The sequence below is a fragment of the Candoia aspera genome, chromosome 1, assembly GCF_035149785.1.
Source record: "Candoia aspera isolate rCanAsp1 chromosome 1, rCanAsp1.hap2, whole genome shotgun sequence".
In the NCBI taxonomy this organism is placed as follows: Eukaryota; Metazoa; Chordata; class Lepidosauria; order Squamata; family Boidae; genus Candoia; species Candoia aspera.
Window position 1 is genome coordinate 40,088,501 of NC_086153.1, and position 15,635 is coordinate 40,104,135.

At 39.6% G+C, this 15,635-nt stretch overlaps 1 protein-coding gene across 1 annotated transcript in view; it reads right to left on the minus strand.

The window, feature by feature from the left end:
- Positions 1-10,609: 10,609 nt before the first annotated feature.
- TTC7A (tetratricopeptide repeat domain 7A) overlaps positions 10,610-15,635 on the minus strand; it is a 215,331-nt gene continuing 210,305 nt past the window's right edge. The window contains exon 20 of the mRNA XM_063302680.1: positions 10,610-13,940. Coding sequence (XP_063158750.1) covers positions 13,719-13,940 — 222 coding nt within the window. The 3' untranslated portion in view covers positions 10,610-13,718. The remainder of the gene's footprint in view (positions 13,941-15,635) is intronic.

Sequence of the window (15,635 nt, forward strand, 5' to 3'; positions counted from 1 at the left end):
GTCGGGTAAAAGAAACCTGAGTCCAGGGCAGAACTGTAACCTGAGAAAACATTTCAGACAAGATCCTCCCTAGTTCTCATGAAGATAAAGGGAGGGAGGAGGCAAGTGCATTCAGATATGCAAGATTCTGTTACCATAACCTTATAATAAAAGTAGTATTGGCCTGCATGATTTTGGTTTCCTAGTATGGTCTACCTTGAAGGGCTGACAGTCTACTGCAGGTACACCCTTCACTCACCTGATTGATGGGCACAGTGACTCCAATGCCATTTTGCCTTGGCTGTGAGAGAAACCAGACTCTTGGCTTCCACAACCTTTTTTCTTCTTTAAAATGGGAATATCAACCTCCTTGGGGATTGGTGCATTGCAACAAAAGTCAGTATGCTGGTTAATAACCTGCCACTGGTTGTTCACCAGCCTTAAATATTGGTCTCAAGGAATATGTATCTTGGAATAACATTCTTGTGGAATGCATTACTGTCTGAATAGGCACTGGGCTAGAAACCAGGAGACTGAGAGTTCTAGTCCCACCTTAGGCATGAAAGCCGGCTGGGTGATCTTGGGCCAGTCCCTCTCTCTCAGCCCAGCTCACCTCACAGGGTTGTTGTTGTGGGGAAAATAGGAGGAGGAAGGAGTATTAGGCATGTTCGCTGCCTTGAGTTATTTGTAAAAATAATAAAGGCGGGATAGAAAATAAATAAACAAACAAATAAATAAATACCATGAAATTAATATTCTGATGGAAATCCTAAACAAAAAAAGGGAAATAAATGTGTTCCTAGGTGATAGGAAGTGCTTGAGCAGCTCCAGAAAGCTCACAAGTAACTTGCCTATTGATTTCCCATGAAGGGTGTAGAAAGATCCATCACTGGGTGACTGACTGGTAGGGCATATATGGGGTATGGGAGAAGCAAGAAGGAGTACTCAGACCTCCCCACCCCCATTGGAACACATATTATACAAGGTGGTCATTGGTTGTTTTTCCCATTGGTAGGCGATGCTGGATGGAAGGAGAAAGGGAGTTGGGGATCCACCAATCATTGTCCTGAAACTGTCTTGGATTACATGTTGTAAGAACAGCAACACTACCTAGAGAAGTTGCCATGGTACAGTAAAGCTTGGCTGTAGGGTATGCAATTTATGTCTAGATATCTTTTCTGCCTACTTAAGGAAGGGAGGAATGCATGTTTATGCAATTATTAGGATGATCCTAAGAAGGCATGTTGCTTGTTCCAATGAGCTTATAATCTAAAGCAAACTTCTCCAACTGGCTAACTTTGAGGTGTTGGGGCTGCAGTTCTTGGGAGTTGCAGTCCCAACCCATCTGGAGCAGTGTTTTTCAACCTTGGCAACTTTAAGATGTGTGGACTTCAACTCCCAGAATTCTGGGAGTGCTGGCTGCGGAATTCTGGGAGTTGAAGTCCACACATCTTAAAGTTACCAAAGTTGAGAAACACTGATCTGGAGGATGCTAACTTGAGGAAATCCTACTTGATCTGAGGTGGTCAACAAGGGAAGTAGTAGGAGGTAGAAGTTGAATAAAGTATGAATATGAACTTATTTCAATTACAGGTTGTTAGGTGTAGTAATATTAACGTAACAGGGCAATGACGCTGATTTTACATATGGGTTTGTCCTTACATTGGTTACATTGGAGCTTCTTTGTGTGTAAGGCATGGTGGTGACAATAGTTTTCTAAAATGCAGTCACTGCTGAGAAGATACGTGACGAACTGTGCAACGTAATATGTGCTGTATATATGATATGAGCAAGAACAGGCATCTTATTTTTGTAAGAGTAGCAGAAGATGCTCCAAAGACATCTATGTTTAGGTGACCAATAACATTGCAGTTGTAGCTGCTATCATGTTTGAGTTTTTAACTCAATTCCTGCTTGCAAACCTGCAGATCTGAGCCATTCATTTCTTCATTCCTCTATATCTGATGTAGGCATTTCCCCCCTCTTCACCAGTCTGCTTGGAGAAACAGAGATCAGGAAGCTCTCCTTCCACCTGCCCTTTAGAGCTTTGTCTGCTATCCCTCGTAATTCCTTGCAGTCAGTTTCATTATGCCAGGAGAAAATTCCCCAGCTTGATTTTCCCTATTTATGTGTTATGTATACCATTCCTAACATTGACCCACAAATAAAACTGACACGATTGTAACTTTGAAAACATTGTACTCAGTAGCACATTGAAATTGTGATTGCCTGCTATAAAAGCAGTCAGGGAAAAAATAAAATAGAGTTTTGATGGAAAACAAAGGCAGGGGGCCACTTTGAAGAATGCACAATGTGTTTTTTGCAGCAATCAAGACATTCATGGGGTATAAAACCTATGCAGATAGAACTATTCCATGACCAGGTGATCGATGTGCCTCCTTTTCTTGTAATTCTTTAAACCAGACATGAAATACCGACTTTACAAAACTAGATTTCACAATCATTCAAATAGAGAGGGTTGTTATCTGACAGCTGTTTTGCCTATTGTAAATTTGAGAACATGGCCACTATGCTACTTTGGGGAGTCTGTGGACCATCATATTTTCTCTAGTGTTTCTGTTTTGAGACCAGAAATAATTGTGTGGTACAGGAGAAGCAGAAGATGGCATACAGTCTTTTAAAAAGCTGCTGAAAATCCTTCATTCCTTTTGTAGCCTGTGAATGAGGTGGTGAAAATGGGAAAGCATCTTCAATTTAGACCTATTTCTCACCCTCATGGATATTCCTTTTGGAACCTGAAGGAGAATTTGTATAATGAATCACCATGAACCAGAGTCTGCTTTAGTCATGATTAGGTCATGTACCATATTTATTCTTACCACATCTCTGTCAAGTCTACCTGTTTCTCACCAGAATTAGGTCATAGGAAGAAGATGTAACCAAATTAACACATTTCAATGATCCAGTAACTGTTCTGAATCATATTCACCGTGAGAGCAAAAATAAGCAGGATTCAAGCTGGAGGCAAAAAATGGGAAAGTAACAGTAAGAAAGGTGGGAGTTCCTTTAAAAGGTGCTATTAAAAGCAGGGGTTTTCTTTTTCAGACTGTCGAACCTGTTAGTTTAAAAAAATTCTCAGAACCCTTCATCAAGAGGCAAAGCTTTAGTGATAGAAAATTGGTTGTGTCTGAACAATTTTTCTCCCACTGGTGATGAGCTTTTTTTTTTTTGCCCATAGTCTCATGGACTTTATGTTTCAGCAGAACACAGTTATAAAAACCCTGATGTAAGGCACAATTGTTCTGAAAGACTGCAGAAACAGGTTTCACAAAGAAGGGAGGGTTCCTGCAAAGGTGGATGGGAAGTCTTAACATAGGCTAAAAGCACAACCACAAATAATCCTAATGAGGGAAAAAATGGGAAATATCTGAAGAAGGCAATGCAGTTGCCCATCCAAATTTAGTAAAGGCCTGAAAAGAAAAGGACACATAGGAGAAAGAAAGAAGGGCAAGTCAGCCATGATGAGTACAGAGAAGTAGCTCTGAATTGTACAGATGATGCCAGAAAATCAGAAAAGCTCAGAATGGGCTACAGCTGGCAAAGACTGCTAGGAGCAACAAAAAGGGCTTTTTAAGAGATATTCAAAGTAAAAAGAAAAGAATTGTTCTATGAAGATGGCAGAATTGGAACAAGTAACAAAAACAAAAACAAAGATGGAACTACTCAATTCCTATTTTGCATTTTTTCTTAATTTAATTTAATTTAATCAATTTATATGGCTGTCTCGCTCACAAATTGCAACTCTGGGTGGCTAACATAGTATTAAAACCAGTTCAAAAACAATAAGCAAAACAAAAACATGACACATGTTTCCAGCCAAGGTCATTTTCTATCAAATTATTTCAGATGGACTTAGCCACCATCCTGGTCTAATGCAGGGGGGAAAGCCAAGTCTTTAAGGTCTTATGGAAGGCCAGCAATATCTTCTTTGAGATGAGACCATGCATTCAACTAGGCAATTCTGAAGAACAGAATGAAGAACAGGTTTGGGACTGATAGAAACATGGCATTTATTCTGAATAAGTTTAAATCTCAGGGGCCAGAAGAATTGCATCCTAGGATAGTGAAGGAATTTATTGATGGGGTTCAGCTGAACTGTTACATAATATTTTGAGAAATCTTGAAGAGTAAAGTGTCATACAACAGGAAAAGAGCAAATGACTATCTTCAAAAAGAGGGGAAAGGGGGATCTGGGAAGCTGTAATTCAGTCAATTTAACACTGATATCTGAAAAGATTCTAGATCGGAACATAGAGTGATCTATAAGCAATGCAGAGGTAAGCATGGATTTTTCAAGAACAAGTCTTGCCAAGGACTATTTAATTTTTTGGATACTGCATCTTTTTAGTAGATAATAGGAATGCTGTAAATGTAATATACCAGGATTTCAGCAAAGCATTAAAAAAAGTATTCCATGACATTGTAATTAGCAAAGTAGTTCAATATGAATTGGATGGCATTACTGATAAGTGACACATAGCTAGTCTGAAAAGCATATTAATGGTTCCTCATCAAATTGTAAGAGAGAGTGATGGTGCCACTTGGTTCAGTCTTGGTTCCTCTTCTCTTCAGTGTTTTTATTAATGTTTTGACTAAAGGAAGGAAATGCTCATCAGACTTGAAGAGGATACAAAACTGGACTGGATAGCCAATATCATTGAAAGCAGGAATAAAATTCAAAATGACCTGGATGGACTAGGGAAGTGGGATGAAAATAGCATAAATCAATGTATATGTATAGGATAAGAGTCACTTGGCTTGATAATTCTAATTGTGAAAAAGATTTTGGAATACTGGATTGTTACAAACTCAGTAGCAGTGTAATTTGGCTGCAAAAAAGGCAAGTGCAATTTGCAATTTGTATAAGGACAGTCAAATCATGTCAAGCATAGTTTCAGGTTGTTCTGTATTAGTCAGACCTGACCTCCAATATTACATCCATTTCTGGGGTTCATACTTGCAGGATTCAGACAAACTGGAACAAGTTTGGAGAATGCAGCAAGAATGATCAGAGTGTACAGAAGAAACTAAATTCTATGATTGGCAATTACAGAAACTAGAAATATTTAGCCTTGAGAAGATTGAAGTGGCATATGATAGCACTCTTCAAATAATTGAAAGAATGTCACTTTAAAGAAGGCCAAGTCCCCTATTAGCTTAGCGGGTAGGGCATGAAATAAAAAAATTAAGTTACAAGAAGGTATATGCCAAATTAATGTTGGAATAAAATTGTAATAGTATATTTGATAGTGTAATTAATTACTCCTTCAGCAAAGGATCGTTACCTTGTCGTGGTGCTGGAGCTTGAGCACCTCAATGATGCCATGAGCTAAACCGTGAAGGGCCACCCAAGACGGGAAGGTCATGACAGAGAGGTCAGACTAAATGCGATCCCTGGGGAAGGTAATGGCAACCCACCTCAGTATTCTTGCCGTGAAAACTAAATGGATCAGTACAACCAGAGATATGTCGGTATACCATCGGAAGATGAGACCCCCAGGTCGGAAGATGGTCAAAATGCTACTGGGGAGGAACAGAGGATGAGCTCAACTAGCCCCAGACGTGATGACGCAGCTAGCTCAAAGCCGAAAGGACGGCTAGCGGCCGACGGTGCTGGTGGTGAACGGCGAATCCGATGTTCTAAGGATCAACACACCATCGGAACCTGGAATGTAAGATCTATGAGCCAGGGCAAATTGGATGTGGTTATTGGTGAGATGTCAAGATTAAAGATAGACATGCTGGGCGTCAGTGAACTGAAATGGACTGGAATGGGCCACTTCACATCAAATGACCACCAGATCTACTACTGCGGACAAGAGGACCACAGAAGAAATGGAGTAGCCTTCATAATTAATAGTAAAGTGGCTAAAGCAGTGCTTGGATACAACCCAAAAAATGATAGAATGATCTCAATTCGAATTCAGGGCAAGCCATCTAACATCACAGTGATCCAAATATACGCCCCAACCACAAATGCTGAAGAAGCTGAAGTAGAGCAGTTCTATGAGGATCTGCAGCACCTACTGGACAACACGCCTAAAAGAGATGTTATTTTCATCACAGGAGACTGGAATGCTAAGGTGGGCAGTCAAATGACACCTCGAATTACAGGTAAGTATGGCCTGGGAGAACAAAACGAAGCAGGACACAGGCTGATAGAATTTTGCCAAGACAATTCACTCTGCATAACAAACACTCTCTTCCAACAACCTAAGAGACGGCTTTATACATGGACTTCACCAGATGGACAACACCGAAATCAGATTGATTACATCCTTTGCAGCCAAAGGTGGCGGACATCTGTACAGTCGGTAAAAACAAGGCCTGGAGCTGACTGTAGTTCAGATCACGAACTTCTTCTTGCACAATTTAGGATCAGACTAAAGAGATTAGGGAAGACCCACAGATCAGCTAGATATGAGCTCACTAATATTCCTAAGGAATATGCAGTGGAGGTGAAGAATAGATTTAAGGGACTGGACTTAGTAGATAGGGTCCCGGAAGAACTCTGGACAGAAGTTGGCAGCATTGTTCAGGAGGCGGCAACAAAATACATCCCAAAGAAAGAGAAAACCAAGAAGGCAAAATGGCTGTCTGCTGAGACACTAGAAGTAGCCCAAGAAAGAAGGAAAGCAAAAGGCAACAGTGATAGGGGGAGATATGCCCAATTAAATGCAAAATTCCAGAGGTTAGCCAGAAGAGATAAGGAATTATTTTTAAACAAGCAATGCGCGGAAGTGGAAGAAGACAATAGAATAGGAAGGACAAGAGACCTCTTCCAGAAAATTAGAAACATTGGAGGTAAATTCCAGGCCAAAATGGGTATGATCAAAAACAAAGATGGCAAGGACCTAACAGAAGAAGAAGAGATCAAGAAAAGGTGGCAAGAATATACAGAAAACCTGTATAGGAAGGATAACAATATCGGGGATAGCTTTGACAGTGTGGTCGGTGAGCTAGAGCCAGACATCCTGAAGAGTGAGGTTGAGTGGGCCTTAAGAAGCATTGCTAATAACAAGGCAACTGGAGACGACGGCATCCCAGCTGAACTGTTCAAAATCTTGCAAGATGATGCTGTCAAGGTAATGCATGCTATATGCCAGCAAATTTGGAAAACACAAGAATGGCCATCAGACTGGAAAAAATCAACTTATATTCCCATACCAAAAAAGGGAAACACTAAAGAATGTTCAAACTATCGAACAGTGGCACTCATTTCACATGCCAGTAAGGTAATGCTCAAGATCCTGCAAGGTAGACTTCAGCAGTTCATGGAGCGAGAATTGCCAGATGTACAAGCTGGGTTTAGAAAAGGCAGAGGAACTAGAGACCAAATTGCCAATATCCGCTGGATAATGGAAAAAGCCAGGGAGTTTCAGAAAAACATCTATTTCTGTTTTATTGACTATTCTAAAGCCTTTGACTGTGTGGACCATAACAAATTGTGGCAAGTTCTTAGTGGTATGGGGATACCAAGTCATCTTGTATGCCTCCTGAAGAATCTGTATAACAACCAAGTAGCAACAGTAAGAACAGACCACGGAACAACAGACTGGTTTAAGATTGGGAAAGGAGTACGGCAGGGCTGTATACTCTCACCCTACCTATTCAACTTGTATGCAGAACACATCATGCGACAAGCTGGCCTTGAGGAATCCAAGGCTGGAGTTAAAATCTCTGGAAGAAACATTAACAATCTCAGATATGCAGATGATACCACTTTGATGGCTGAAAGTGAAGAGGAACTGAGGAGCCTTATGATGAAGGTGAAAGAAGAAAGTGCAAAAGCTGGTTTGCAGCTAAACCTCAAAAAAACCAAGATTATGGCAACCAGCTTGATTGATAACTGGCAAATAGAGGGAGAAAATGTAGAAGCAGTGAAAGACTTTGTATTCCTAGGTGCAAAGATTACTGCAGATGCTGACTGCAGTCAGGAAATCAGAAGACGCTTAATCCTTGGAAGAAGAGCAATGACAAATCTCGATAAAATAGTTAAGAGCAGAGACATCACACTGACAACAAAGGCCCGCATAGTTAAAGCAATGGTGTTCCCTGTAATAACATATGGCTGCGAGAGCTGGACCATAAGGAAGGCTGAGCGAAGGAAGATCGATGCTTTTGAACTGTGGTGTTGGAGGAAAATTCTGAGAGTGCCTTGGACTGCAAGAAGATCCAACCAGTCCATCCTCCAGGAAATAAAGCCAGACTGCTCACTTGAGGGAATGATATTAAAGGCAAAACTGAAATACTTTGGCCACATCATGAGAAGACAGGACACCCTGGAGAAGATGCTGATGCTAGGGAGAGTGGAAGGCAAAAGGAAGAGGGGCCGACCAAGGGCAAGATGGATGGATGATATTCTAGAGGTGACGGACTCGTCCCTGGGGGAGCTGGGGGTGTTGACGACCGACAGGAAGCTCTGGCGTGGGCTGGTCCATGAAGTCACGAAGAGTCGGAAGCGACTAAACGAATAAACAACAACAAATTAATTACTCAAAAAGTGGAGGACTCAGACTTCCAGTGGGAATATGGCGGTCTGAACAGCTGTGCTCACAAGCTTCATGGGCAGATCTGACAACACGGCTTTTTCTGGCTCAGGCAGGCTTTTCCTGAAGCCCTAGAGCATTTTCATGGACAGAAAATGCTCAGAATTTTCCCATTTGCACTCCAGAATGGCACCTCGCAGCCAGAGGATTGCAAACAGCATTAGTGCTAATCCAGTAAGAGATGCCAGGAGGCTGGGATGTCACCATTTCCAAACCGCGCTGTAGTCTTAAAGGGACACTAAGACCAGCCATCTCATTTCTAAATCACCCAATTTATATATTTTTTTAAGTTTATGTACCCCAAGACAGGCTTTCTACAGCAAGGAGAAGTGATCTCTCTTGGTGCTTATTGTTATTTTTGGATTCATTTTTAAAAATCAGTTTTGGCTTGTTTTCCCATTTAAATACTAAGGAGGATTGAGAATAAATAAGTGCCTCCCTGTTATTATTTTTGTACTGAATTTGAAGAATTTAATATTTTCCTGCATGTTGAATCTGCTGTTTTGACCTTCAGCTTTCTGTCGCCACTTTCCCTGGGAAGCTGCTTCTTATCATAGTTTTACTTGTATAAGCATTTCTGGATATCTTCTATTAATTCTTACTTTTGCTAGTTAACTATCTAGGGGGCGCCATAATCTACTGCCTGCAATATGGAATACTTCAAGCAGACATTCTCAGAGTTTTGTTCTGAGCTTAAGCAGATTCTCTCTGATTCCTGTCAAGTTATTATGCAAGATATTTGGGACATTGTGGAAAATATCAGCTTTAAAATGTGTCATCTGGCTGAGGATGTTGTGGAAGAAGTTGAAGATTTTAACAAAAATAGAGATGTTTCTACTGAAAGTGAGACTGAAGCCTTTGTTGAAATGCCAGATGACGACCACATTCTGGATTGAAGGGGCTAAAGGCAGAGACTGAACTGCAAATTACAAATGGAATTGTCTTTCTGATGGAATGTTATTGGAAAGAAGAGGCTTTGCTCTGTGGGAGTTTTTTTGCTGAGAAGTCGGAGTTTTTAAGGGGGGCAGATGGGGTGTTTGATTTTTGTATGAAAAATGCCGTGTGTGTGTACTATGGAGATATGTAAATGCCTTGGTATATTTTGAAGTGGGGTAAAGATTTAAGAATGTTTATTTGGACTGTTTTTTAAGGCTTGTTTGATTCCATTTTTGTTCAATGATTTGGATTGAGGTTAATTGGATGGTTTGTTAGATTTTATTCCTTTTTAATGATTTGTTAATATTTATAAGGTATAATAATAATTGTTTTTAGGTTTAATGGGGTTAAGATTGTTATAGTATTATTAATGATAAAAGTAGACAATTCATATGTTTTTTAGTTTGATCTTTATTATAGTGGACAGAAATGTATAGAACAGTGATAGGAAGGAAATAATTAAATAAATGTTGTTTTGGGGGGAGGAAATTGATTAGGAGGTTTATATACTTTTCTTTTAATATAAGGGGGAGGAACAATTGTACTTAGTGATCTTTATAAAATGCTTATGGAATGATTTATAGAAATAATGTGATTTTGGTTTGATATAGCATAAGGGATTGATTATGGAAATTGCTGTATGTTTTTGCTGTTAAAAGTCAGAAGTCAACTCTTTATGTAATCTTTAAAATTCTTTTCTTCTTGTGTTTCACACTTCCTTAGTTTTTTTTTTCTTTTTGTAGTTTTTTTCTTTTTTGTAGTTCTTATCTTTGCTTTAAACTTAATAAAATTCTTATTAAAAAAGTGGAGGACTCCATGAGTGTTTAAACAGAAGCTAGACAGCCTTCTGTCAGGGACACTTGGTCCCTGCACTGAAATTTAAAAGGTCTCTTCTGACTCTACGATTCTATTCCATAATATGGTACCAGTCTTGATTCTTCCTGGATACTCCTTTTTACGTTCTATATGAACCCTGTGGACATATATTAAATTGACTTTTGCAACAAGTAGGTCACCGGAGGCGTCATTCAGGATTTGATTTTTAAACCTTGATGCATTTATGGTATGAATACTTCACAAAGAATGAAAAGCAACAGGAAATGACTGTATACATGCAACACATCTTTCTCCATGGGATTTGTTTATTCATCTGGTGAAAGCTGTTTCAAACTCAGTGTTGTCATGTTTCATGTGAAAAGGCATATCAAATCTCAAAGGCATTGCAGACTGGTTTGCAAATGAAACATGATATGATGTAGCACTTCTTTGAGAATGCTACATTTCAGAATTGTGGATATAAGAGCAAAAGGGGCAACTTTGTCTATAATGTACTGAAATAATCTAAGCAACTAATGATCTACAAGTCCCATATATTCATCAGTGAAAGGTTCCTAATTAATCATGTTTATATAATTAATTATTTTTCATGATTTTATAATTTCTGTAAGATGGGGTGGGTATCTATGACTCTCCAGATACTGCTGAACTATAACTCAGTGGCCTCATAGTGCCCAAATAATATGCTTAATAAATAACAATTCCCAGAATAGTTGCCTGTAAGTAAAGTAAGATAACATCTATGCCGATATCAAATTGAAACTGTTTGAACTCACCCAATCACCAGAGCTTAATGGGGAAAATATTATTTTGTTCACACTACTGTACAGCATATGAAAAATTTCACCACTGTTAAACACTACAGACTGTGAAAAATGAAGTTTATTGGATAATAAACAGATATTCAATAGTGTCTAGTCCTAGTCCTACATGGATCCTGATTTTTGTCTGCCTTCTTCATCCCCATCCTATTTTTCACTGGACTGATGATTTATGAAGATGCAGCATCATTCACTGGGTTACCAAGGATGGAAATGGTGGTTGCCAGGAGATGAGCCGTCACTGCCATAATAAGTGTTAGTTATTTCCTGCAAATTAACTGAGATGCCCTATTTTTGCCACTGAAGAATATGGTGGCAATAATGGAGAAAAGGCATTTTGGGAGGGCCCTGGATGTGAGGGATACAGCAAGGAAAAATCCTTTAGCTGATCATGTAGTACCCTACCAAATGCTTGTGCTATCCAGGTTCAAGTCTTGTATTACTTAATCAGCACCTTGATTATGCACATGAGATAAAATAGGGCTCCCATCTTCTAATGGTTGGACTGTGAAACTTCAGTCTGTGGGTTTTGAGATGATTTCTGTCCCTGAAGATTAGAAAAAATCAACTCAATCTCCTTTTAAATTGAGATTTAAAAAGAAATCAGCAGCATGTAAATTTGGATAGCTATAGCATAGGTGTTTACACCTATCTTGTTTAATCCAGTTATTGATAGTATACTTTATGGGAAAATGAACTAGCTCAGGTGAATACATGAGATCAGTTGGAATGATCATGGCAGCATAATTAAAAGCAAATTGCAAGGCAACTGAAATATTGGTAAAGGGGCCCTTCTAGACTATCTCCTCTAAACTGGAAAAAAGTTTTAAGAGGCAAGAGATCATTTACATGGAATAACATACTGTTCTCCATCTGTGTCATGTACTACAAATAGAACAGAAGGATGAAATGATATAAAGAACCAAGAAGCTACAGTAATATCTAGTTGTTGTGCTTGCACAGATGCCTACACTTTCATTCTATACATCCCTGAGCACAAACAAAACTGATTTAGCCTCAAATATGCCAGATTAGACTCAGAGACCATTGCAATATTCTGCAATTGGTCCAAACTCACATCTATCTATCTAAATACTACTAAAACTCTGACATCTGATACTTGTAACCTTTAACTGGGCGAAATGGTGTGTCATAGGCCAACAATTTTTGAATCAATATACCTCAAATGGGTTTATAGAATGCGTCCAAAATCCGGGACCAATAACTCCCATGGAATAGAAATTTGCCAAATTTTATAAAACATGACATAATACAAAATGTCATAAAAGATTTCCTGTGGTCAGCTCCTGATGTTTGACTGTGCTATACAGTTCAACATGGGCTACTTTCAAGGCAGATACACCTCTGAATGTCTCCCTGAATTTTTAAGAACTTTTCCAGTACATTAGAAGCTCTGCCATTGTTGAAGGCACTGAGGAATCTTGGAGGGAAATATCTCTGAAACGATGACCCAGTGGGTCACGCATTGTCTAGTATGTAGTAATTTTGTCCATGGTGCATCCCACCATCTCCATCATGTACATGCTTTGGACAGGTAATTTTTGTGATTTTTCAGTGACTTATGTTTAGCTGTAATGGTCCCTAGCTATGGAGCATTTATGAAATACTCTTAAAGGAGATAATTTGAGATATGTGTGCCTGTCACTGTCTCAAGCAGCAGTCTTGTGTCTTAATGTCCCATAACTTCTAGTGGGCTAGAACAAAACCCTTGCTGAAATTATAAAATTGAGCTGCCCTATTTTTTATTAACACAATATTCTGGAAATACCTATCTTTTTCTCCAGTTTTATATTTTTTCTTGCTACCTCATTCCACAATAATTTAAGGCATGAGTGAAGAATTTGTTCCACCTGACATCCTTACCCTTCTGTCATGTATTTCCTAAGGCCTGTAAGTCTTAACGGAATGGAGTGAGAGCTCCTCTTGGAAGTCCTTGGTCATAGCTCAAGTACTGTGCCAAGAGTGAATTAAAAAAGGTTTTTTTCCCCCCTGTCCTGAATTTTCAGCAGAATCAGTTTCAGAGTTCATGCAAGTTACCTCTTCACAAGTTAATCAATTATAAGGGATGAAAACATGACAAATGGCAGGGATGTCATGTGTAGCTTATGCCACAGGTATTATCCATTAGGTACCAGCATAACCACATTATAAGGCAGGCTTATAAAACCACTAAGCTTAAGTTCAGCCCATGCTTGAGAGGCATTTCACTTATTCACCACTGAATCCTTGCAGTATAAGGTAAGAAGCAGACTGAAAAGAATATGAGCCTCTTGTGGCTTCCATACATTTCTGCAGCTGAGAAAGCACTGTACCTAGGCAGCATTTCAAATTGTAATAGGTCTAGCTGCTAGAGAGTAACATTTTCCCATCAACTAGCTATCTTGAGCTTTGAGTACAAGGAAAATGTGATATCCTTGAAACAGAAGCATTTCCTTGAATAAAGCTTTTCTGAGATTACACGCGCACACACACACACACACACGCATATGTAAACTGACTGCTTATCACCTAAACTTCCTCCACAGAACATATTTGATGAGTTAATACTAAACATTCACAGTTCCCTGGGAATAACCGTAAATGGAATGACGGGGCTGCTAGATTCAAGGTCCAAAGCTGTCAGAAAGCACTCGACAGCAGCTTCATTTTTGCCCTGAACATGAAGGACTTCTCCAAGGCTGTTCCAGGCTTTGTGGCTGGTACTCTGCACCTGGACTGCATCCTGCAGAACCTTCTGAGCCAAGTTTCTTCTCCCAAGCTTGTTGAGTACCAGTCCCTGCCAAGGAAAAGCAATCCAGCATTAGCATACAATAAAACTTAATTGTTTGTTGACTAAAAACAGAAGACTAGGAAAATATCTGATACTGAGTCAGACCATTACTCCATATTGTCAAGGGCTCTCCAAGTTAGGGCTATTGATCTAGGTTGCAAAAATCTTGACAACCACTAGATGGTAGTGAAGTGATATAAGATCTATAATTCTTGTGGTTACCCAGAGTTTTGCAGGCTAGTAGCTCTTTCCTGAATTTCACCTAGAATCTTCTTCAGACCTCTTTGTTGATTCCAGGAACTAAACCTGGACACTATGAGGTGTACCACTGCCCTTGTTCTAAAAGACAGAGTCCAAGTATAATGACAAGATACTCAGAATGATTTCCTTAAACATAAGCAGTGTATTCATTAGCTTGAAACCTGTTATTTTTAGCTTTGTCAGTGAATGCCAGTTCCTCAAATCTTCATTCCACCTCTCCCTTGATACTTTTAAGAACCCTTGGGTCAGTGATGGAATGTCGAGAAAGGCTGAAAAATTCTCCAGTAATTTCTCCAAGTCCTTGTACTTGATACTGATTTGGGCCCTAAGAACACATATGGTGCATTGGACACCAAGTGTCTTATAGGAACATCCCCCAAGCTTATGGAACATTGTGCTTTTGGAACATTCACAAGGGTGAGAAGTATTGTTGTACTTTGAGACAGAAGTATACTTTAGCTCTAAAGACAGAACAGAACCAGTATTCCCCAAACCAGTATTTTCCAGTTGCATTAAGACTGTACGTGCCAAGATCATTATCTTCCATAATGCATTATAACAAACATTCCCAGAATCTGTATCAGGAAACTGATGCACAGACATGTGAAGGTTGGCACACAGGATTGACAGAACAGTACCACAGGCCTCAAGTCTGTCTTAGGATGACCAAGAGAAAGATGACTTCTTTTTTGCTATCATGGTCTTTATTTTTAATAAAAGAAAAGATTCTGAACCTTAAAGAGCTTCCCCTTACTCAGGTTCACCCATCAGACGTCTTGGACTACAACTGCTGTCAGACCAGGGCTGGCAAGAGTAGTGATGGCCCTGCCTACCCACTGCCAAAGATACCAGGTGCTGATTCCAGCCCAGCTGCTGGGGGTTGGATCATTTGTTTATTAAGATGTTTAAAGTGCCCTTCACCCAATAGATTCTGAAGAGTAATCATGAACAACAATTTATTGCACTGTATTTATATAAGAAAACAACATGCTTGACCACAGATTGTAGCATTAACAGTAAAATGAGGGACCAACTAAAAACCAGAGCAGAGTCAGGCCTTTCTCAAGGTGCCTGGGAAAACAGAAATGGTTTAAAACTGGTAGTCAGTCGACCTCTTTAAGGAGAACATTCTATAATCCAGGCGCTGTTCCCATCCACTCCCCAAACACCCTCTTTTTTTGTTCTTTTTGCTGCTGTTTTCCATATTTTACTTTTGTTAAGGAAAAATCAGGAAGAAGGGCTTTAATAGATTTCAAAACACAGACAGTCTGGGAGGCACATCTTTATGAATTTTGGTCCCAAGCCAGTCACATTCACTTGAAATGGGAGAGGGCAAGGGGATGATCAATGCCACAGATCCAGCTGCTCTAAGATTTGGAAATGGGGTGGGAGAGTTGTGCCAGCTGCTGTACTGTAGATGAGGAATGAGGGAGCATTACA